The sequence below is a fragment of the Ambystoma mexicanum genome, chromosome 3p (assembly GCF_040938575.1).
Source record: "Ambystoma mexicanum isolate Mex_15411 chromosome 3p, UKY_AmexF1_1, whole genome shotgun sequence".
NCBI lineage: Eukaryota > Metazoa > Chordata > Amphibia > Caudata > Ambystomatidae > Ambystoma > Ambystoma mexicanum.
In genome coordinates this window covers 320,252,263-320,275,851 of record NC_090925.1, presented here as the reverse complement: position 1 = coordinate 320,275,851, position 23,589 = coordinate 320,252,263, and the positions used below count along the sequence as shown (strand labels likewise).

Below are 23,589 nucleotides of genomic sequence, written 5' to 3'. Positions count from 1 at the left end.
ATAGGTGCAAGGATACTATCCGAGCATGCCCCGGTGACCCTGGAGATACGAGTACACGAGCCTTCACCTGCCGCTCAACGCAAATGGACGCTGTACGACCCAATACTCAACGAGATGCCGCTAAGAGACTCAATAGCGAAATCCACTAAAAACTTCTTTAAGGAAAACCCTAGCGAGGATACCTCCCTGGCTAACACCTGGTACACTATGAAAGCGGTCATGCGTGGGGAGCTGATAGCCCAGGGAGTAGCCTTCCACAAAAACAGGCGACAAACACGCCTGATCCTCAAGGATGAATTCCAGAAGTCAGATAAGGTTCATAAAGAGAAAGGTTGTTTCCCAAAGATGCAACAAGCTATTTGTACTGCACAGAAAAAGATTGCGGCCCACTACGCTGAAAATACGGCACACCTATTAACGAAAGCCAAACAGTTCTACTATGTAAACAGCAATAAAGCAAACAAACTACTGGTGGCTAAACTTGCCAAGGCGAAACGATGCAACACTATAGCAGGGCAGAATACACTACGGCGAACACGAAAAACAACGGCTGGCAGGAGATCACCTGGCAAAGGTGATGACCTCGCCAGCACGAAATCTGCAGGAGCAAATAGAATATCTACGGACGGCAGCTCTTCCACGACTCCGAGACTCCACTCGGGACACCCTGGACGCCGCGATCTCAGGTGAGGAAGTAGAGGAAGCCATACAATCCCTTAAATCTCGAGCCCCGGGCCCCGATGGGTACACCACTAGATTCTATAAGGTATTTAAGCCCCAGCTACTCGCTCCACTAGCACAGTTGTTTAACTCCTTTAGGGACACGGGGACAATAACCCCCTCCATGTAAGAATCAATTACCGTTCTTATACCCAAACCCGGAGGGGACCCGAGGGACCCTGCTTCCTAAAGGCCAATCGCTCTGCTGAACATTGATGCCAACATATATTCCAAGATCCTGGCGACACGCCTATCCCACATACTGCCTAAGATAATCCATCCTGACCAAACTGGGTTTATCAAGAATAGATCGACAGGTGATAATATTCGTAGAGCCTTGAACTTGGTAGACCTGGCCTCCCAAGACGCCCAGGGACTAGCGCGACCAAATCGTTCGACAAGGTAGACTGGACCTTCATGAGGCTCACTTTGGAGGCCTTTGAGTTCCGAACCATGGTCCTGGCTAACTACAAATCGCCAAAGACCCTCCTTAGGATCAATGGGGCACTCTTTCTACTCCAATACCCTTAACTTGTGGAACCAGGCAGGGCTGCCCGCTGTCTCCACTGCTATTTGCAATAATCATGGAACCCTTTGCCCAAAGAATTAGGCTGAATAACCTGATCAAGGGCCCCCGGGTTGGCCCATCACAGCATAAACTTGCGTTATATGCAGACGACGTCCTTCTCACCATCTCAGAATCCTGCTCCTCACTGACGCATGCTCTAGCGGAAATACACACACAACTATGGAAAGTTACTGGCTCCTCCATCAATTTTGACAAGTCAGTGGCCCTAGGGATGGGTATCACCCCAGGGGAACGAGAAGCCTTGACCCCAATGTGCCCTATTCAATGGAAGACGAGAGCCTTCCCTTACCTGGGGGTTCAGGTTCCGCTGATCCAAGGAACGTGTACCACGTGAATTTCCTCCCGCTCTTCAAAGAACTGGAAATCAACCTGAAGCGCTGGGCATCCCAAGAGATATCATTAATGGGCCAGATTACTGCCTGCAAGATGAACTTGCTCCCCAGATTCCTATATGCATGCTCATCCCTCCCGGTCATGATTCTGGCACCGGCCCTTCGAAGCCTGCAGAGGAAAATGCTACAATTCATCTGGAAATGTAAAAAAGCCAGGATTCCCAAAGGAACAATGCTGGGTAACGCAAGACTTGGTGGCCTGGGGGTCCCAGGCCTCCAGGGCTACCAGATGGCAGCACAATTGGCATGTGTCCAGGCGTGGCAGATACTCTCTGACTGCCGCAGGTGGGCGGAGCTGGAACAGGGGTGCCTTCCCCTTCCCCTACGCTTCCTCCTACAGATTTCACCCCTGATGCAGCGGCAATGGCAGGGACTACTGTCATCCACCAAACACACTATAAACACTTGGGACAGAGCCCTGAAATTGAAAGGGGTCCCTAGAGGACTTAGCCCTTCATCTCCGGTGTTCTTGAACCCGGCTTTCTCACCTGGGGCAAACCCCCAAAATTTCAAAACCTGGATTGCGTGGGGCCTGGAGACCTTGGGGCAGCTCTTTGAAGGAGGACTCCCTCGCACCTTTGAACAATGCAAGGAAACATTCCGGCTTCAGCAGAAGGAAAGATTCACCTTTATCCAGCTGCATCATTGGTGCTCCCACCCTCAAACCCACCAAGCAGCAACTTGCCTCCCCTACGGCCCTAGAATTGACCCTAAAAGAACTCCCGACCCGAGACAAGATCTCTACCCTGTATTAGCGCCACCAGAAGGACTTTCTTACCCTAAAAACCCGCTCCATGGCACAATGGGGGGCAGACCTAGGACACCCAATGGAGGACCAAGCCTGGGTAGACATTTGGACCCGTGCCCACTCAGCATCCACCTACATCACCAACAGAGAATGCGCCTACAAAATCCTGCTACGCTCCACCATATGAATCACACTCTTTATCCGGCCTGCTGGAGGAAATGTGGTCAAGTAGGGACCTTCTTTCACATGTGGTGGACCTGTCTAAAGGTTCAAAGCTTTTGGAAGCAATGCTTAGCTAATATCGCAGAGATCACCCAGACAACGCTTCATCTAGAAACCAAACCCATTCTCTTGGGCTCCCCTGTGCCAGGGATCTACCCAAGGTCAGGAGCCAAAGCTAAGTTACTGACTCAATGCCTCCTGACAGGGAGAATAGTCGTCACCCGCTCATGGAAATCCGTGGATGGTCCCCTCTTGTCCCTGTGGTGGGTGAAAATATGGGATGTATTGGTTGCGGAAAAAGTCACTGCGGCCAGAGCAGACCACCTCCACCGTTTTCGAAACATTTGGGGCCCAATTCTTGACTATGACCGAGAATTTCTGGCCCTGACCTATAAACCTCAATTGGCCCGGAGAGTCTTGGACGATGGGGGCGTTCCCCAGGAGCAAAGACAATGAACTTGGGCATCCGACGCCCAACCAGGCCCGATAAACGTATGGGATGGGGGAGGGGGGAATGGGACATGATCTTAATTTGATGTATAACATGCTTCAATGTAAACCTGTGTTGCTGCCACCCTGCCTTGTTTAAAAATGTACATATTTTAAAAAAAATAATATATCACCATAGATAGGAAAGTCCAAAAGATCAAAAAAGATCTTCAGATCTATTCGGAAGAGAGAACCTATCCATACCTACGTAGCACATTCTATACAGAGGTACAACAAGGACATGGATTCAATAGAAGAAACAGAGGAGTCACGTTCTCGGGTACATCGTCAAGCATTGGGTGCGAAAGGGATCCCAGTTTGGCAGGACCATCAGGACAACCTCAGCAGTCCCCTTATTTTCAAAGAGGACAGCGGGGGAGACCCAGGAGAAGACCAACACCCACAGGACAACAGATCCAAACCCATCATTGGTACCAAAACCAGGGACAAACAAGCGGATATCCGTCTTCAACATATCACAACATCTAATACTCCCAGCCAAACAGAGACTCTTGGAAAAGGGGTCTTCTTTCATTCCGGCAACAAAAGTTAAGCCTTTTGACACTGAATTGGAAGTTCTTTAGGAACATCCGCCTCAAGTACTTTTTTGAAGTACATTTACCCAGTCAGGGTGACCCAGAGAACCTAACAGCTAATGAGAGAACACTTCAAGAAGAAAACATCACTGGATTGAAGACCAGATCTTCCTTCTACCCTCTGCCATACACCATACCATGTGAGATAGAATCCTTCGAGAAAGTAGTTACCAAAACTGTAATGGCTGGTTTCATCAAAGAAAACTACTACCAGGACAACCTCGATACAGAGGAAAGGATGGCCCTAAAATCATTACAGGATGACAAATCAATCACTATAAAACCAGCAGACAAGGGAGGGGACATCGTCATAATGAATACCGCTGATTACGACAAATAATGTCTTAGCTTGCCCAGCGACCAGGGAGCCAACAAGACCCTCAATCATGACCCCACAAGGGATCTACAAGAGGAGATTAAAAGCCTCACGCAACATGCCACCAACGAAGGATGGATTTGCGAAGATGAACGGATATTCTTGAACAAACCTCACCCTCGAACACCGGCATTTATATCCTACCTAAAATGCATAAGAATGCAACCAAGCCACCAGTAGTCTCAGCATGTGATTCACTTTTAGAACCCCTGCCAGTCTATACAGACTTATTTTTAAAACCATTCATGAATCAAATGCCATCCTATTTGAAAGATACAACTAGTACCATTTTAATACTGAACCAAATAGAGATGAAAGAGGATAGTATCCTGGCCATCATGGACGTGGAGGCTCTTTATACTTCCATCCCCCAGAAAGAAGGTTTCAAAGCAATCAAGAAAGTCCTTGACCAAAGAAGCAGCATCACCTCCACTCCCACATAATTCATCTTGGAATGCAGAAGGTTAGCCATGGCCGAAAATGTCTTTCTGTTCCGAAGTCAGTTGTATAAGCGGACTAATGGGGTCAGCATTGGGGCTACTTTTGCCCCAGATGTGACAAATCTCTTCATGGCCCAATTTGAAACTGACAATATTTTCTCAGATGAAAACCCATTCCAACACCACATCGCTACTTGGAAGCGATACATTGATGATGTTCTGCTGATCTGGAACGGACCACCACGGGATTTACTACTTTTTCATCAGTGGTTAAATAAACAGAACCCTCACATTAAATTCACGATACAATCTATCATAGCATAGGACTATCATAGCATAGACTTTTTGGATCTCCATGTGTACGGAACAGGGAACAGACTGAAGACTGAACTGTAACGGAAACCAACTGACAGAAACAGTCTGCTCCATTTCAACAGCTAGCACCCACAGGGTCTGAAATACAACCTCCCCTACGGCCAATTCCTCTGCATTAGGAGGAACTGCACGGACACAGATAAATTTAAAAAACACGCTGAAGATCTCCAGAAAAGACTCACAGAAAGAGGGTACCCACGGAAAGCCATTAACGATGCCAAGAAAAGAGCAACCCACACCCCTAGAGACATATGCCTGGAAACTAAAATCATAAACAATCTAGACCATCTGGCATGTGTTACCACATTCAGTCCTTTAAGCAATCTGATACAAAGAACTATCAAGAAACATTGGCATTTGGTAAAAAAAAAAACAGGGATTTTGGAAAAGAAACCTTGCTTCACTTTCAAAAAGAACAAGAATCTGAAGGAATCACTGGTGCACACCTTCATCGAACCCAACACATCCACCAACACCTTGTGGAACCTTCCGCCCATCAAGGGCCACTTTAAGTGTGGCCACTGTGTGGCCTGCATCCTAACCACACACAAACAAGTGTTTGAATACAAAAACATCAAGTGAATTCTAAGAGATCACACCAACTGTAACACCAAATGTGTAATATACATCATAAAATGCCCGTGTGGGCTACTATATGTTGGCAAGATGATCAGGGCTATCAAAATGAGAATTTCAGAACATCGCTCGTGCATCAGGAACAAGGTCCCGGATAAACCTCTGGTTGAACACTTTGTGAAGAAACAACACAAAGACACAGACCTTTGATGGTTTCGATGGTTTGTACTTCAAAAACTGAAACCCACAATAAGAGGGGGAGATCCGAACAAAACACTGGCACAGTTGGAGCAAAAATGGGTCCACAGGCTGATCACCGTGGAGGAGGGTCTGAACATCTCTGTGGAATGGAAGACCTTCCTGTAAGCAATCCTCCCACATAGGAAGGTCCATATCCCTTGTTCCATAACAGAGGGGCCATCATATAATAAAACCTAGCAAAATCAACCAGGGAGGTGACAACCCTATCTCTTAGATTTGCATGGTCGGACACTCAGATATATGTACTCACATTAATAGATGTGGGGTTAACAGTTAACCTACAAATGTAGTATGACATTATGCACCAGGATATAATTTGAATCCTTAGATATATGTTACCACCAAATCATGTAATTTTTGAAATCAGTTAAATATCATGCGATGCCAGCTGATATATGTCTTCTGCAAGTAATCTGTTCATACAATGTTGGAATACGATATTTTATGTGGCTATCAGATAATCCACAAATGTAATACGAGATTATGCACCAAGATGTACTCTGAATGAGTACATTCAAGTTGAATATCATGCTATGCCAGGTGACTTGTATTTTGTGCATGTAATCTGTTCATACAATGTTTGAATACGGTATCTTACTTCTGTATGTAAGACTGTGAATTCACAGACATGAATTTCTGGAAACTGCCTAATCCGCATATGGACAACGACCACTACCCCACGTGGGCCTCTCTGTCATGTTTCCTCAATGATAACTGCATGTATGCGGCCCCATATTGAGTCATCTGGGCAGCACACTGTCCATTAGAGTTTAGGGAGGTTCAATACCCCTTTAATGACGCTTTCACCATAAATTATAACCATTTGCGGGCCCCGCCGACAGGTCTCCATGGCAACGCCATGCAACTAATTCCATCTTTTTTCACTAAACAGGTCAGGGCTATCTCAGAATCATCTGTTCGGACCCACAAGTAGAGCCCAATACGTATCTGCGGCTCTAAATCAATGCCAGGTCAACATTTGCACCAGGGTTTTTTTCTATGACAACCGCATCCACGCGGCCCCCTCTCTTGAACCACCAGGGCTGCACACTGTCCACCAGAGTGTAGGGGCATTTAATACCCCTGATCACGCTTGCACCATAAATTACAACCTTTTGTCGGCCCCGCCGCCGGGTCACCATGGCAACACATTGTAAACAATGCAATTTGACTGCATCAATATTCACTAAATAGGTCTGGGTCATCCACTAATTATTGATTTTGACCCACAAGTGCAGCTAAATACGTATCCGCTGCTAAGAATAAAATGAATGCCACGTCACCATTTCCAAGATGGCCACCGCTATATATACAGCAGTGGGCATGACGATGACGACTATCTGCCGTACACAGCAGGAGTGACTCGATACCTCCAGACAGGTATTGTGTGTGTGTAGAGTCAGTCCTACTGGCCCCATATATTCACGCATTACGCTAAACACCCACCGTCCTGTTATAATGAGACTCCGATCTGCTTTTTGGAACCTGAATCATACAGGCTCACGGCTAACGTCCATGAGATGCACTCGGCTTCCCTGCAGGTGCCATCCAGCTATCAGCGCCGCCTTTGCCATTGGCATTAAGAAGATCTATCGGCCAGGTAATGACTCCGCTCTGCCCCCGTTGAATGTTGTCTTTTGACATTAATATCAGTGAGACTCTCTGATACATACCTTTATTGCAGGTGCCAAGAGGTGCTTTCATACAATCAAAACCATGATCCAGCTGCAATGTCTCAGGTAAACAGCGCATCTAATAGACACCATAGGATGTGTTAACTGTCCAAACCTCCAGTATAGTAACTCTAGTTATAATTCGCAGTTTGGATCTGTACTGTGCCCCATGTGAAGCATCGACAACAGATTGAATCAAGCTGTCTACTCATTAAACCTCCCATGCTCCAGCTTTGAGCAGACACGGTAAGCGCCAATAGTGTAAATGAATCAGTCACTGATGGCTAGCACATTAAATGTGCCTTTAAATAAAACAAAAGCACACTATGCCACTTATAGCACCACCCCTTATTGTACCTTGTTTGTTCCAACAGCACACCCAGAACACCCAGACGTCACAGTCTACCTGTCCTGATGAAGGCCCCATAAGAAAGGTGAAATAATCCACGTCCGGTAAGGTAAGTGTAACAACTTTATTCTGGACCCCGCGGAGCAGAAAGCCACCGCCAAGGATCAGCCAAGATCAACCAACTGGCCTGTGTAGAATGTTGATCTCTGAACATAGAGCAACATTCCACACGCGCCACTCTGCATTAGAGAATACAACATATCCTCTCCCCTTATAAAATCAACAATAATGAAAAAGTACTTTAAAAACAACATAAAGCAAAAGCAGAGATGCAATACAATACATTGCACCAAAACACTTATGAATAACTAAAATATAAACACATTGTTAAAGGTAACATTTGATTATTGAAATGCAAATGTATCTACTAACGCACATAGTCTCGGAATTTGATGGGAGGTCCACAACTCCTAACTGGACGCCCCACATTGAAGCATTCTTTGCCTGGCCTCATCCCGCCATCCCCCAAAGCCTGACACTCCCTGGCACCTTCCAAAGCCACTTCACACACCCGTCCACCAACCACCACATCCACACCATCGTTCATCCTTCCAGGTACAAAATCCAACACATCACCCCCTTCATCATTAACATTATCAATGTTGTTCTTACTACTCCCCTCAAGAACCACCACCCGTCTCTTGCTCCAGGTTGAGCCATCCTCCAACCGTGCATAGCTTTTTCCTCATTTGACCACCCTCTTGGTGGGTAAAAATGCACTACCACCCTTTTGCACAAATCTGGGTTTTTTTACGCATACAACATCACCCACCGCTACTTGTAAATCCTTCCTATTCTCTTGAGAAACTCTTACAGCCTCCCTGCGTGCCAAAATCCTGTGGTGTACTTCCTCCAAATTCAATTTACACGGACCACCACCACCCAATGCTAGGGGTCTCAGGGTGGTACCTGGCTTTCTCTCCCTCATTAATTCAAAGGGTGACCTCCCCGTGCTCACCGACGGAGTTCTGCGGTACACCACTAAGTATTCCGACACTACCTCCTGCCAATCAAGACCATTAACCAAAGCCAATTCTATAGCACCCTTAATGGTACCATTGGTCCATTCCACCAAGCCATTGGCATTGGGATTATACAATGCCATTTGATGGTGTTCCACACCACACTGACCCAGAAATGCTTTCATTACTCTCGAGGTAAACTGCACCCGTTGTCAGTAACCAGACAAGCTGGAATCCCTTCCCTATCAAAAACCTTTTTTAGGAAGGCAAGGACACATTCCGTGGTAACCGTAACAAAAGCCGCCACTTCAATCCATTTAGATAGGTAATCCACAAGAACCAACAGAAACCTGCACTCTGGTTGCAAACACTCAAAGGGACCCATGATATCTAGGGCCACTTTGGACCATACCTCCTTGGGAATTTCGACAGGATGGATGGGCTGAGGAAACACCACTTTGCTCTTTTCACTCATAGCACATGCATGACAATCCTTCACCACAGCCTCCACATCATGATCCATGGAAGGCCACCAGTACTCCTCCCGCAACCTCCTCTTAGTCAAAGAGCGTCCTAAGTGTCCCTCGTGAGACAACTCCACAATCCTTCCTCTTAAACTGACAGGCGGAACCAGCTTCACACCGCTAGAAACACCCCAGGGACCTACAGTTAACTCGTCCAACACTTGTGCATAACCCCTGCCCTCGGGTCTATCCTTAACCTCCTTCCATCCCTTGCTAAGACCTTCTTTAATCCAGTCCAATTCTGCATTATTGTCGCTCTCTACATCCCAAATAGCCTTGTCCACAGCAGGAATAACACAGGCAATCCGACATTCCTGAAGGTCCTCCCCTTCCTCGACATCACCATCTTGACACGTTGCAGTCTCCAACGTAGGCAACTGTGATAAACAGTCGGCAACTATATTTTTCTCCCCGGCAAATACTGCATGACAAAATTGTATTCCATTAACTCCTCCGACAATCTGGCAATCCTGGGAGAGACAGCCACTACGCACCGAGTGGAGAATACATGAACCAAAGGCTTATGATCTGTCCTCACCGCATACGGAATACCCCAGAGAAACATCCAAAAGTGTTTTGACGCCCAGTTCACCGCCAACGCCTCTCGCTCAATTACAGAGTATCTCTTTTCAGCATCTCTTAAGGTCCTAGACGCAAATACAACTGGTCTAAACTCCCCTTCACTCCACTGCTCCAAAACTGCACCCAACCCATTGCTAGCATCCACGGTGAGCACAGTTTTGAATTTGGGGTCAAAAGACCTCAAACATGGGGCATTTTCCACATCACTCTTAACATTATCGAACTCCTCCCCACACTTATAAGACCACTCAAACCTGACCGACTTCTTCAACAAAGATCTCATAGCAACACTTTTCTCAGCATAATTTGGTATAAATTTCACATAATATTCAGCAAGACCCAGAAATGCCTTCAACTGATCCTTGTTGGTAGGCGCCGGGGTATCCGTCAATTCAAGACCAAACGGCATGCAACAAAAGCGACATGCTCCAAACGGGGTTACGAAGGAGGCAAGGGGCCTAGAATCAACATGCAAATGCATCTGGTGATATGCAGCAGACAAATCAAATGTGGAAAAGTATTTTGCCCTACTGAGGGTTAATAACAGTTCATTAATGTTTGGCAAAGGATGGCGTTCGACCCACATGTTAGAATTTAACTCCCTAAAGTCCACACACATCCTGATGTTTCCATCCCTTTCTTGACTAAAACCACCAGAAACAACCATTCCGAGGACTCAATAGGTTCAATGATCCCTGCCTCCCTCAGTTTTCCAAGCTCCAATTTCAAGCCTTCCCTTGCTAACACTGGGACACCTCTCACTTTATGTACTTTAGGCACTTGCACCCCTTTTCAAAATGATGCAATGAGAAATCCTCTGAACTTGCCCAATTTATCTGCAAACACTTCAGGAAACTCCTCCTTGAGTGATTCAGATGTCACTCGCCTACTTACATCCCCGGCCTCTTGAATACTAAGCACAGGAACCTCCTTCCCGGGATGAATCTCAATGCCCAAAGCAGCCTGTTCGTCCCAACTCAAGACACTGGTACCTTTGAGCGCCACATAAAGCTTACCGATAGTTTGCCGGCCCTTGAATTCAATGCAAGACCAATCATAACCCAAAATCTTCATAGAATTTTGCCCATAAGCACTAGGGCTAATATCAGACACATGCAAAGAAGAAATCTCCTTTCCCAATTTCTCCACATAAACCTCTGGAGCTACTATAGTATAGGGTGAGCCTGAGTCAACTAAGATGTCCAGGGGATGGCCATCCACCAACACTGAAACCCGTGGACCCTTGTAAGTAACACCTTCGACATGCAGTATAACCCCTTGTTCAGGTTTAATAACAGACACCAACTCCTGATTAGCAGCGCTCCCTTTCAACACTCCATAGGCCACCACATTGAACCTGCACATACGGGCATAATGGCCACTGCGCCTGCACTTCCTACATTCCACATTAAGCACAGGACATTCTTTAGAGTCAGTCAGATGGCTCGACCAACCACACTTTCTACATGACTCCTTCGCCTTTGGCCATCTCCTGCCTTGATTGGCATTCTTCTCGACTCTTTTTTTATTCTCCAGTCCTCCACCCTTATTTCGGGGAAAAACAGCCTGGATACCATCTCTGGAACTCTCCTTAGACTCTGAATTTGACAGGAGGTCCACAACGCCTAACTGGACGCCCCACATCGACACATTCTTCGCCTGGCCTCATCCAATAAACCACATCCGGTAAGGTAAGTGTAACAACTTTATTCTGGACCCCGCAGAGAAGAAAGCCACCGCCAAGGATCAGCCAAGATCAACCAACTGGCCCATGTGGAATGTTGATCTCTGAACATAGAGCAACCTTCCACACACGCCACTCTGCATTATAGAATACAACAAAAGGCTAATATTCGAACCCCTGAAGGGCCGAAACACTGTGGTGTAGACCTTGACTCCTAAATCATAGTGATAAACACTCTCTATTTTCCGCCTGTACCAGTACTCACATGTTTTTGTGTTGTTTATACTTGTTCACTTGTCATGACCTCTGTCTTGTAGAACCATGACAGAAGGATATACATGTTGTAGATTTTGTGCATTTTACTCCAAGTCATCTATCTTGGAGACACAGTTACTGTAATTTATTTTGCCTCACTAAATATAACACTGCTGTTCTGTGTGGTGTCTGTCAACAGACACATTTATATGATTGTTTTCAGAAATACAACAAAAATGTTGGAAACAAAGAAGGGGTCTGATTATTTCTTTTTTGACCAAGGAAGTTTGTTTGGCCAATGTGCATCCGAGTTGTGGGTAGTATAGGGTTGTTCTCCACTGACCCTTTCAAGTGTGTCTTGCCTCCCAGTAATCTAGCACTGTATACACATAGGCGTAAATGTTTGTTATTTGCACATAGGAGTGCAAATGTGCAAGGCAAAAGGCGGCGTACAAGCGTGTATGTTGACTTTTACCCTGCACTTTTGCACTCCTCACTGCATAATAAGTAAACGCTGCCTGCCATGGATCCCTATGGGGTCTGCCTGCTTAATGCTACTGCATGCTACTGCATAAAGCTGACGGGCTCCATAGGGATCCCCAGAATTTGTGCCGGGATGAAAATGCATGCCTGCGCAAATGCTGGGGCATTTGTATGGCAGAGAGGAAGGGGGGCAGCAGAAACGCAAATTGCGTTCTGCCCCTCCTCTCTGACATACACACGGAAGAAAATGAGCCACACAGTAGTGGCCTTCAATGATTACAGGACACTTGTATGATAGGAAGAGGTATTTATTCAGCACCTCATGCATAAAGAGTAACAGCAGGTGGTTGAGTCCAGGATCGGGATGGGGCATTACTCACTATTCAGTTCCTGTTGCCCAGGGCATTTGTTTTCACTGCAAGGTATTGGTGCTGTGGGGTTAGTATCCCTTGCTAGCTGGAGCTCCCACTAGGCTGTCCTACAGCCATGGCATTATGCTCAGTTAACAAGGATCTGCAGATATGGCAGATCTTCACAGGAGGGCTAATTTCCTTCATTGAGGAGGAGCACCGAGGCCTAACTGCATTATCTGGCCTCGCTCCGCTTGTGGCGTGAATCCCTGTTGCTTCGCGCTTCACGCGTGAACTCTTGCGAGATCTCGCTGTCACAAGATCTCGCGTGACTAATCCCCACACACGCCATTAAAGCCTCACGCAAGGCTTTTATACCATACATTTACGTTATGGCCCATTACAAAATCCGTAATTTTTATTTTTTTATTTTTTTTTAATTCAAACCGTTGTTTTTAGTTCAATCAACAAACTTTTACAACTTTTATACATTAATCCTTTCTTCATATTATACAATTAAAATTTTCAGAAAAACAGTTTTTCTTCCTACATAGCTAGACCGTTACCTGCTATATACAATTTAATATAAATTATATAGTATACAATTCAAAATTCATTCAATTTGCTGTTCACCATATGGCCGATGTTTTGCCATCTTCATATGTGCATATTCTTAGGAAATAAAGGTGATATAAAACACTATTTTGGTACTTCAGTTTAGACTTAAATGTAATTTTTCAATTTTTTTAAAACAGCTACCGAATAGCATGGGCATAGCCGAACCTCTTTTGAGCACATGTGAGAAGGAAACGACACTTGCCAAACCCTGTCATCTTACAGCTATAACAGCAGGCAGGCAACATTTGCTGGCAACAAGCAATAGAGAAGGAATGTTAGTTACAACAGCAGCTACTCAGCCCCTTTCATCTTTTGGAACATATTTTCAAGTTCATAATTAATGATTGTTAAGAGTCTACACAAAGACCAGTGCTTTAAGTGGGCCGGGGCCTGCCGGGGCCGGGCCCCGGCAGTCTCCAGAAAGTGGGGCTGAGCCGGGGCCCCCCGTCCCACACAACATTGCGGGATGCATTATCCCGCCGCGGCCGCAGCCGCGACGGGAGATGCGCCCATCATTATGTTGGCCAAGCTGACAGAAGTGCCAGCCAGCCACAGCGACGCTGAGGCTGGCGGCACTTCTGTCAGTTAGTGTAACTCCCTCTGATGACCCCTCATCAGGGTCATCAAAAGAAGTTACTGTCCCTTTGTTTTCCCTCCCCAGGTCACTGACCCCCGCGGGCTCCGTGATCTAATATGCAGATTAAATCATGGAGCCCGCGGGTTCGCAGAGGGTGAAAGACACCTCGGGCTCAGTGATAGCAGATAGATCACAGAGCCCGAGGTGCCTTCCTCCGTCGGCAAAGCTTTATAAAAGATGCCTTGAACTGTGTACGTTTCAAGCCATCTTTTATAAAGGTAGAAATATTTCTATGTTTATAAAAGACGGCTTGAAACGTGCACAATTCAAGGCATCTTTTATAAAGCTTTGTCGACGGACAAAGCCACCTTGCGGTTTGTTTTGTCCGTCATGCCTTGAATTGTTTACGTGTCAAGCCATCTTTTAGAAACATGTTACAAATATCTATGTTTATAAAAAGGTGGCTTGAAACGTACACAAACCATAGTAAGGTAAGCACACAAATGTGCATAACTTACTATGGTTTGTGCACTTTTCAAACCACCTTTTATAAACATAGAAATATGTAACATTGCTATGTTTATAAAATATGGCTTGAAAAGTACACACACCATAGTAGTACGCATACAAACATATAAATGCTCACATACATTTATATATTTGTTTGCGCACCTTACTATGATTTGTGCACTTTTAGGCCACGCCCACAATGAAAGCCACGCCCCCAAACGAGGGCCCCCCCTCAATTTCTTACCCCACTTAAAGCACTGACAAAGACAATAAGAAACTTGTTCTAGTCCCCCACATACAGGTTAGCAAAAGCCATTCCCTGGTTGCCTCGGAGAGTACACACTCTGTTGCAATTGTTAAAATACGTGTAGTCTCAAAATGTGGACAAAATATAACTAGATGTTTCAGCGTTTCCTTAATAGAGCCATCTTCGAAAATCCGTAATTGCCACCAGTTACTGTCCGCTACCGTTACCCCATGCAGAGATTGCAGGGTACTGTCTGATTATGAGCTTACTGGCAGTAAACTTGCAGGAAACATGCAGGATTTCAGAAAAAAGTCGGAGCTCATTTTCCGAGAGCTTGTCATTTGGCGGCGGGGGAGCGGTTACGTGTAGAATACACATATTAGGCTCCACGCTGTCAAATTTTGGCTAATTTGCATGGCACAGTCCAAATGTGCAGGGCAAAAGGCTTCATACATGCCTGTACACTGCCTTTTGCCCTGCACAGTTGCACTCCACCATGTAAATGAGTAAATGCTGCCTACCATGCTTGCATGACAGGCAGCATTTACAATTACAATTTAATGGGGCCTACTATGCTCGGAAAAGAATGCTGGGTAATTTGTTTTGTATGGCGGAGAGGGAGTAGACATGCCAGTTGCGTTCCGCCCCTCCTCTCTGCCATACAAATGAATGAAAATGTGGCTTGACGTAACAAACCTGCGTAAAAGCCTTACACAAAGCATTAACGCATGTGTGTTACATTACGCCCCAATGAAAATGAGCCCCATGATGTCATATTTGTGAAAAATTGTATTTTACCCCTTGATATAGCAGCATAGGAGTAGTGTGACCCGCTGCTGTCTGGCGAAAGATAAAGATCGGCACTAAAGTCCTGTGCATTATTCATGAAGTGGTGAAAATGAGGGCTTCTGAGCCCCCCCATCTTATTACACCCTTAAGGGGGTCCTCCCAAAGTTCCCCCTTGTAAGTGCATCCCTTCACAAAGAGGACAAAACTTCACCTGCTGGGGTGATGAAATACGTTTATCACCTCCACCTTTTCGGCTAAAGTGAAAATGGGCATTTTTTCAAGATGGGTTTCAACGTCATAATCAGGCGTTCTTTATAGCATGCATTATTCCCGGAAGACCACATGAGAAAAATGCCTCATGATACCATTCAGGGCCGACCATAGTGCAGGGAGGGCCGGGCAACCACTCAGGGCGCCATTAGCCCCACCCACCCCCTGTCATGCCAGCTCGGGAGAGTGTTTCAAGGTCTCCCCCGAGGATAAGGCGCATCAGGCGCCGTATTGAAATGAAATGCTTCCCAGTCTCGGGAGCAGGGTGCATTGAATCACAATAGGGCGCTTATGCATTCGCATCAGCGCCTATTGAAAAATGTTGTGCACCTGCCCCCTCCCAGCCCTCCCACTCTCCCTGGCATGACCAGGGGGGACTGGTGGAGCCACATTTTTGTGTTTCTGCACCTGGGGCTGCCACCGCTAGGCCCGGCCCTGATCCCATTATTAGGGGGACAGTAAAAATTGGCAGCATTTCAACCAGATAATGTGCTGTGATAGTGCTGTAATTTCCGCTGGATACCTGTCCATCAGGGACTATGCACAGAAATCTCCCAATAAGTTACTGTTCCACCAAATGCTTCTCCACTGAATAATTGTCCGCTGGTCACTGTGACACAGAATGGTTGTTCATCGCCTACTGTCCACCGAAAGCTTGACCACTAGTGTTCACAGAAGGCCAAAGTCTCACCCTGGTCAGCTGACACAGCATCCCACCACATAGATGAACTGGCCTGTTGCCAGGAAGCAGGTCGGGTAGGCCTGAAGGAGGACACACAGCCGGAGGGAAGGAGCACAACTTCTTTTATTCAACTTTTACATGTAACTGAACGGCGCTTTTCCCAGAACTCCCCCCAACTCTGCGTCACTAGCCCTGCCTTCTTGAGGGTGGGACTTCTCCTTAAAGGTGCGGCAGCCCGCAACATGGCCTACAGTCACGTGGAAGTTGTTTACCTGACACATAACAGACTCGCCTGGACCTGCATATGTTTAACCTCCCCATATGTCTCTCAGCTAGAACATTGTGTGGGATGAGCAATACCAAACTACCAAGTTCACAGTGTGCCTCTCAAGAGTTCATGTTCCCCAGGAAAAGCGTAGGTGCATGGCCAAACATGTGCTCTTTATAACTGAGAATGCGGGCGGATCGTACTAGTAGCTTGTAACAGGGAGTGTTTGGGTCATTGGTTTGGTAACTGTTTCTACCTAGTGCCTTTCTAAACTCTCCCTCTAAATCTATTCCCTCTACAGACCGCAGGCCGCTGAGTATGGACTACCTGTACTCAACAACTTCCGGCAGGGCGAGGGTGCAGCTGGGGCCTGGTGACCACCATGTTTCCAGTAAGAGAGTGCTGCCCAATATCCCACACGCTGATCTTAGGGGTGAATGGAGAAACCCCAACCACACCTACTCCAACCCGAAGTCCGGCTTGGAGCCCCAGCCAATCAAGAGCGCCACAGAAACAGATGGGAAGGGGGCAGCTAATGCAGACCCAAAAACTGAGCCACCACCATCAGTCACAAGAAGCCAGGAGGTCACAACGGCCATTACAGCAGAGTACGCCTGTGTGAAGAAGCAAAGGAAGAACGTGCCAACAGAGCCGCAGGAGCACGGAAAACAGGCACCTCCTCGGGATGGTTCAAGCTTTCCAGGAGACTCTGCGGCCCTACCACCAGGTGGGCAAGCACTTAAGGTAGGTGGCCCCTTTTACCTTATTTCTACATCTGCAATCTTCTGGACGGGGCACCCTTCTTGTGTTTTTCCTAAGCTGAGGCAAATGCTTCCAAGTGGCTGCCACGTGACTGCCCATGGCCGAGCCGTAACACTGTCAAGGCGTGGGTAGGCCTCAGGTACTGCGCGTGGCGCATCACAAAAGAGACGTACACGGAGCAATGCACTTAACGTTGTTCTTTATTCAACTCTGCCTCGCCCCACCTCCCCCCACCCGTCACATCCCATTCTCCTGTGTCACTTCCCCTTACCCCAACCACCTACCTCCCATAACCATGGAAACGTCAACGTGACATCTCCCCCCTCTTTAAACAGTCACAGGGTTCTTCACAACAGGTGAGCATCTGATGTGGGTCGCTAACCCATTTCTTCAATCCAGCGGTGCAGCTTGTTCCGAGCTTGTTGAGGACGTGAACTCATGAGTTCTGGTGGGCTTCCACTGACCTCGGCCTCAGCGGGACCTTCCAGGTCCGAGTCATCCGTGTCCCTGTGATCTCCCTGATAGGGGTCGTACGAGGCATAGTCAATGGGAATAACCACGCGTGCACTCAGTCAGCGCATTCCCAGCAAGGGGATGCCCTTGAAATGCAATGCGTTTTGAGTGACGGGGCCTTTCGGGCCCTGCGCCGTGATCATGGATCCCTTCTTCTGCGTGACCATCAGCGGTTCCCCTTGAAAGATAGAGGTGTGCTTGTGAGTCTGTGGTTGTTTCACTGCAACGACATCTCTCACCTCGATCTGAGGTACTCGCTCCCCTCTCCGCCTATCTGCATACTCTTTCATGTGTTCCTTGGCGGCTTAATCTCGTTCCCTCATGTCCTTGTCGAGGTCGGCAATCGGCTCCCTTGGTGTGGCCTGGGGAATTCTTGTCTGAATGTCTCTTCCGAACATCACTTCAGCGGGGTTCGCCTGGTAGTGCTGTGGGGAGTACCCCGGTAGTCCCTCATCAACTGGTTCAGTACCTGTTCATAGGGCTGCCCTGTTAGCTTTGCAATCTGGTGCGCCCTTTTTAGGTTAGCCATAAAGCGCTCTATCATCCCGTTGGCTTGAGGCCACAAAGGGGTTATCTTTCGATCATGAAAGCCCAGATAGTTTGCAAATTGTGTGAACTGGTGCCTGTTGAACGGGGGCCCATTGTCTGTCTTGAGCACTCCTGGGATACCATAGGCAGAGAATATGCAGTCAAGGGTGGGGATGACATGATGGGTGGCTGTCGAGGATATGAGTTGGGCCTCCGGATATCGGGAGTACTCGTCCATTACCGCCAGCACGTATTTCTCTCCTTCGATGGGCCCGAAGAAGTCAGCAGCCACCGCTTCCCATATTCCTTGTGGAAGCTCCGACATCTTCAAGGGTTCACGGTGGCGGTTCGTCGTGATGGAGTCCATATTGGGAAACCAGACCTTCTGGCGAAGCATGCGTTTCGTCGACACCATTCCTCTGTGATTCTCATGAGCCAGCTTGATGATTTTCGCTTGTAAGGATGGCGGGATCACAAGCTTGCAGTTCTTTAGGAGCAGGTGTTCATCGGATAATGCCAATTCGTCTTTCACCTGCACCAGCCGCTTTACCTCGGAGTGTACCGGGTCCCTGGCCGCTCTTCCCCTCTCGCAGGCCCTTCTCCACATGCCCGATTCAAGACCCTTGCAGATGATTTGACAAGCCGGGTAATTTTCAGTTTCTTGGGCTATCATTTCGATGTCTATCCCTTCCGGGGTGGATTGGTGTATGAGGTACCGAAGATACCTGTCCGCCACTGAGGGTTCTGGCAAGCACCCCTCCCGGGGTCTTCAGGACAGAAAGTCAGATGGGTTATTCCCCTTTGCCCGGCCAATGCACAATCTCGAAGGCATAATCTTGCAGCCGTAGCCCCCAGCGGGCTATTCGAGGTGGCATTTTTGCCTGGGGATTCCCATATAGGAATAGTAGTGACTGATGGTCTGTGATGACTCAAAATGTTTTGCCGTACAGGAAGAGATGGAAGTGCTTGCACGCCCATACTACGGCAAGGCCTTCCTTTTCCACCTGGGAGTAGGCCTGTTCAGTGGCAGAGAGAGTTCGGCTGGCATATGCGACTACATGCGTTCGCGAAGGGTCACTCGGGTCCACTTGAGCCAGTGTGGCCCACAAGACCTACCGGGCTGGCATCTACCGTTAGTTCTGTTTGGCGACTGGGGTCATAGTATGACACATTATCAGCCTTGCCGACTCTTTCCCTGATTACTTCGAATGCCTTTTGGCACTCCGTCCAGTGGAAGGTGGCGTCTTGTCTAGTTAGCAGTCTTAATGGCTTGCTTACTGTCGCAAAGTCCTTTATGTACTGCGTACAGTAGCTGGCGAGCCCCAGGAAAGAGCGCAGCTCCGAGACGTTGGCTGGGGGCGCAGTGTTGTTCAGCGCAGCCACTTTGTCAGGGTCCGGAGTCATGCCTGACTCCGAAAATATCTGCCCGAAGAATCTCAACATGCTTTTCCAGAATTCGCACTTGTCCTGATTTAGGGTGAGGTTTGCTGCTTCCAGGGCCTTGGACACTTTCATTAGTGCCTCATCATGCTTGTTGACATCTGTGCCGAAGACCAGGATGTCGTTGCTATAATTAAGGCAGTTTGGTATGTGCTTGATAACGTTGTGCACCTCGGCCTGAAATATTTCTGTGGCCGAGGACACACCGAAATGTAGCCTTTTGTAGCGGAAGAGGCCTAGCTGCGTGACGAACGTGGTGATGTTCCTGCTTTCGGGGCTCAACACAAGTTGATGATAGCCTTTCTGCAGGTCCGGTTTTGAGAACACTTTGGCCCCATTCAGGAGATGGATCATGTCTGTGATGCGTGGGGCCAAGTGTCTCTCCCTCTGTATGGCTTGGTTAGGGTGCCTCATGTCCACACAGAACCTGATTGCTTCCGATCCCTTTTTCGGAACCAGCTCTATCGGGGACACCCAGGTGGTAGGGCCGGTGGCCGGCTCGATGATGTCCTGCTCGAGTAGCTTGTGCAGCTTGTCCTCCACTTTCTTTTGGATATTGACAGGGATCCCTCGGTAGTTTTGGGCTACAGGCTGTATGGATTCATCTATGTGCAGCTTTATGTGTCTGTTCTTTAGCTTCCTAATGCCCCGGAATATGTGTGGATAGAGGTTATTGATAATTTCAAGTGGGTTGATGTACTTGTGGACCATGATGTTGTATAAGATGTGGATGAGTCCCATGTCAGCCGCTGCTTCGAAGCTTAAGACACATCCACTGTCCATTTCAGTTGCCAAGACGTGAATGAGTATTTTTCTCTCATGTCCCTTGTACCGACAAGTACCCTCGAACTGTCCTAGGCACTTGAGGGGTTTTTACGCTCCATATGCGTATATGTCTACTGTGGCAGGGCTCAGTTTTGGTTTCGTAGGCAGTTCCTTAAAGATGGTTTCACTGACGACGTTCACCGTGGCGCCTGTGTCGATGAGGAATTTGGTAGGCTGTTCATTTAGTTTAATGATCACGGTAGGACTGTGCGCTGTGGCTGTGGGATTTCCCAAGACATACTTGTATGCCTTCTTCTTTTAGTCACTTCCCGATGAGTTGGGGTCTGAGTCAGGTGGTGATTGCTCCACTAGGTAGAGTGCATGGCGCCTTGATCTTCGCTCGGGTCTCGCGCGCATTACGTATCTCCTTCTGTCTCTCCTCTCCCTTCTTTGCTTGTCCTCCCCTGAGTCTCGTTCTCGGGAGTCTAGGGGCGCCTGACTTGATGATTCCTGGGATGAGGTACCAGGGTGGCTCCCTGAAGAGGGGTGGAGTTCTGCTTTGGGTCTGGGTGGCTTTTCTCTGGCACAATCTTTTCCTCTCTCCCTGAAGAGTCTGCACACTGATTTGAAATGACCTTCTTCGCCACACGTGGCACAGAGCTGACCAATCGCCGGGCAAACACCTTCATGTGGGTACTTAAACCCACATTTGTAGCAAAAGAGGTCCTGCAACCTTCTCTCGGGCTGTAGTCTGTGAATGCTTTCTCCTGATGTGAGTTTGTTGAAGCTCTTGACCTGTGAGTCTATGGCCCTCTCGGCCCAGGCCAGCGCGAGTATCTCATCCAGGGTGCGCTGTTTCTGGAGCAACTGCCTCCAAAATGTTTGAGGTTCACACCCTGCGATGATTTGGGACCTTAGTGCTTCTGTGTTGGAGTAGTTGGCGAAGTCACAATGTTTCATTTGTGTGCGGAGCCGCATGACATAGGCGTCCATGGTCTCACCTTTAACTTGCTTGGTGCTGTGGAAGAGGTGCCTCTCATAGTCTACATTTGTGTGGGGAGTAAAATATGCAGCTAAAGTGTACTTCAGGTCCTGAATGGAGTTGGTGGAGTTAGGGGGCATCTCATCAATGATGTTGCGTGTGGCAGAGCCCACTGCCAACTTCAAAAGGCATATTTGGCGAGAGTCTTCCATGGGCCCTGTGGCCCCCATGTAGAGGTCGATGTCTCTGATCCACTTCGTCCATCTGGGACCCATGTTGCTGGTGTCAGTTACGTCAAATGCCCCTGGCATCTTGGGACCACCAGCGTGTCTGGTAGCCTGTAGGGGACCTGGTCCACCACCTGGGGGCCCTGTCCTGGTTGTCCCTGGCCTTGGGCTTGCGCCCCTTGATCATTGTCCTGACCAGACATCTTGTCCTCTTAGGCCTCCCCTTCTGTGTTCTGGTGGGGAGGTAGGGTGTTATCTGACCCTGAACCCTTTTCTCTCACTCTGGGAGATGGCCGCCTATCCTAGGCACGAGCACCATCACCTGCAGGGCCTCCTGTTCCTGGGATAGTCAATGAGGATGCTGTGAGTTACAAAGTGCCCTTCCGCGCTCCCAGCCTACCGGAATGGCCGCATCTAATAGGCACGAGCACCATCCGCAGTCTCTGTTATAATCAAGTGGGCCTCCTGCCCTCTGGCGCCTCCCCGTGTCAGGCATGCTTTCTTCTGGCCTAGCGTGCTGTTGGCTCCTCCCCACTTTTCAGGGCTCCGGCCGTCTTGTTGGAACCACTCCAACTCTGAGAGTTCACCGCCGCGGCCCGGGAATGGAACGCTCGAGTAGCGTGGCCCAGTGCAGGCCTAGTGCTTACGCTCGACGCCCCAGCGCCTCTCTCTAACGGGAGCCTCCTCATCGCTCCTGCGTAGGTGTCGGGTTGTCGTGCCTCCCAGCACTCGCCTCTGCCTCAGCCCGCTGCGCACCCTGCAGGAGGCCCCCTGCCTCGCCGCCAGTGTCAAGGCATGGGTGGGCCTCGGGTACTGCACGTGGCGCACCACAAACGAGACGGACACGGAGCGATGCACTTAACGTTGTTCTTTATTCAACTCTAACAGGTTCTGCCTTGCTCCACCTCCCTCCACCCGTCACATCCCGTTCTCCCGCGTCACTTCCCCTCACCCCAACCACCCGCCTCCCATAACCATGGACACGTCAACGTGACAAACACCCTATCAGAGATAACAGCCTGGCCTGACCTGTAATTCAAAGGCCACGGCCTTAATACACTTTCAGAGGTCCTATACAGCCGGATTTGGCTGACTTACCAGTCAGTCAAATGCTTTGGTTTGTAATTAATTAAATACCCCTAAATGTAGCTTATTGTGCGTTTAATACTGAGAATTTTTGTAAAATGTAGAGTGTAAATACTTTTGCATATAATAACTATGCAATTTCTTTCTAAATTATTTTTTAATGCACACTTACCAAATGTAAACATTATATTCCTGAGGTTTGTGAATTGGTTTAGATTCACCTACTATGCATATTATGCCTCCTACTGGTTGGTTCAGTGTACTACAGTTTTTTTTATTTCAAAGCAAGAACGCGGGTCCACCAGGGCTTTCCTGTCACACTATGCCTCTTCTACCTGTACTGGTAGCCACAGTGCCCCTGGGACTCGACGCCTTCAGGGTGTTGTTTTTCTTTCTGCCATCGGATGTTTGCAGGAGTACGGGGTTGGAGAATATTGTTCAGAACCACTTTAATATTTCTGAATGAAGATAACCACTGCTAATAGCGCAGGGAGTCTTGATTCTATTAAAGACAGGGAGGCGAGCATTATGCGAGAAGACCTCAAACGAGCTGCGCCCATTACTGGGACAATAGGCAGCAAGACACATTCTTACCCGCAAGAGGGAGATTTCCACAAGG

The 23,589-nt window shown here is 48.0% G+C and overlaps 1 protein-coding gene across 1 annotated transcript in view; it reads left to right on the top strand.

Annotated features, from left to right (window-relative positions):
• LIME1 (Lck interacting transmembrane adaptor 1) overlaps window positions 1-23,589 on the top strand; it is a 278,786-nt gene that overhangs the window by 231,472 nt on the left and 23,725 nt on the right. Inside the window, exon 5 of the mRNA XM_069650879.1 lies at window positions 16,969-17,411. Within this exon, the coding sequence (XP_069506980.1) occupies window positions 16,969-17,411 (443 nt within the window). The remainder of the gene's footprint in view (window positions 1-16,968; window positions 17,412-23,589) is intronic.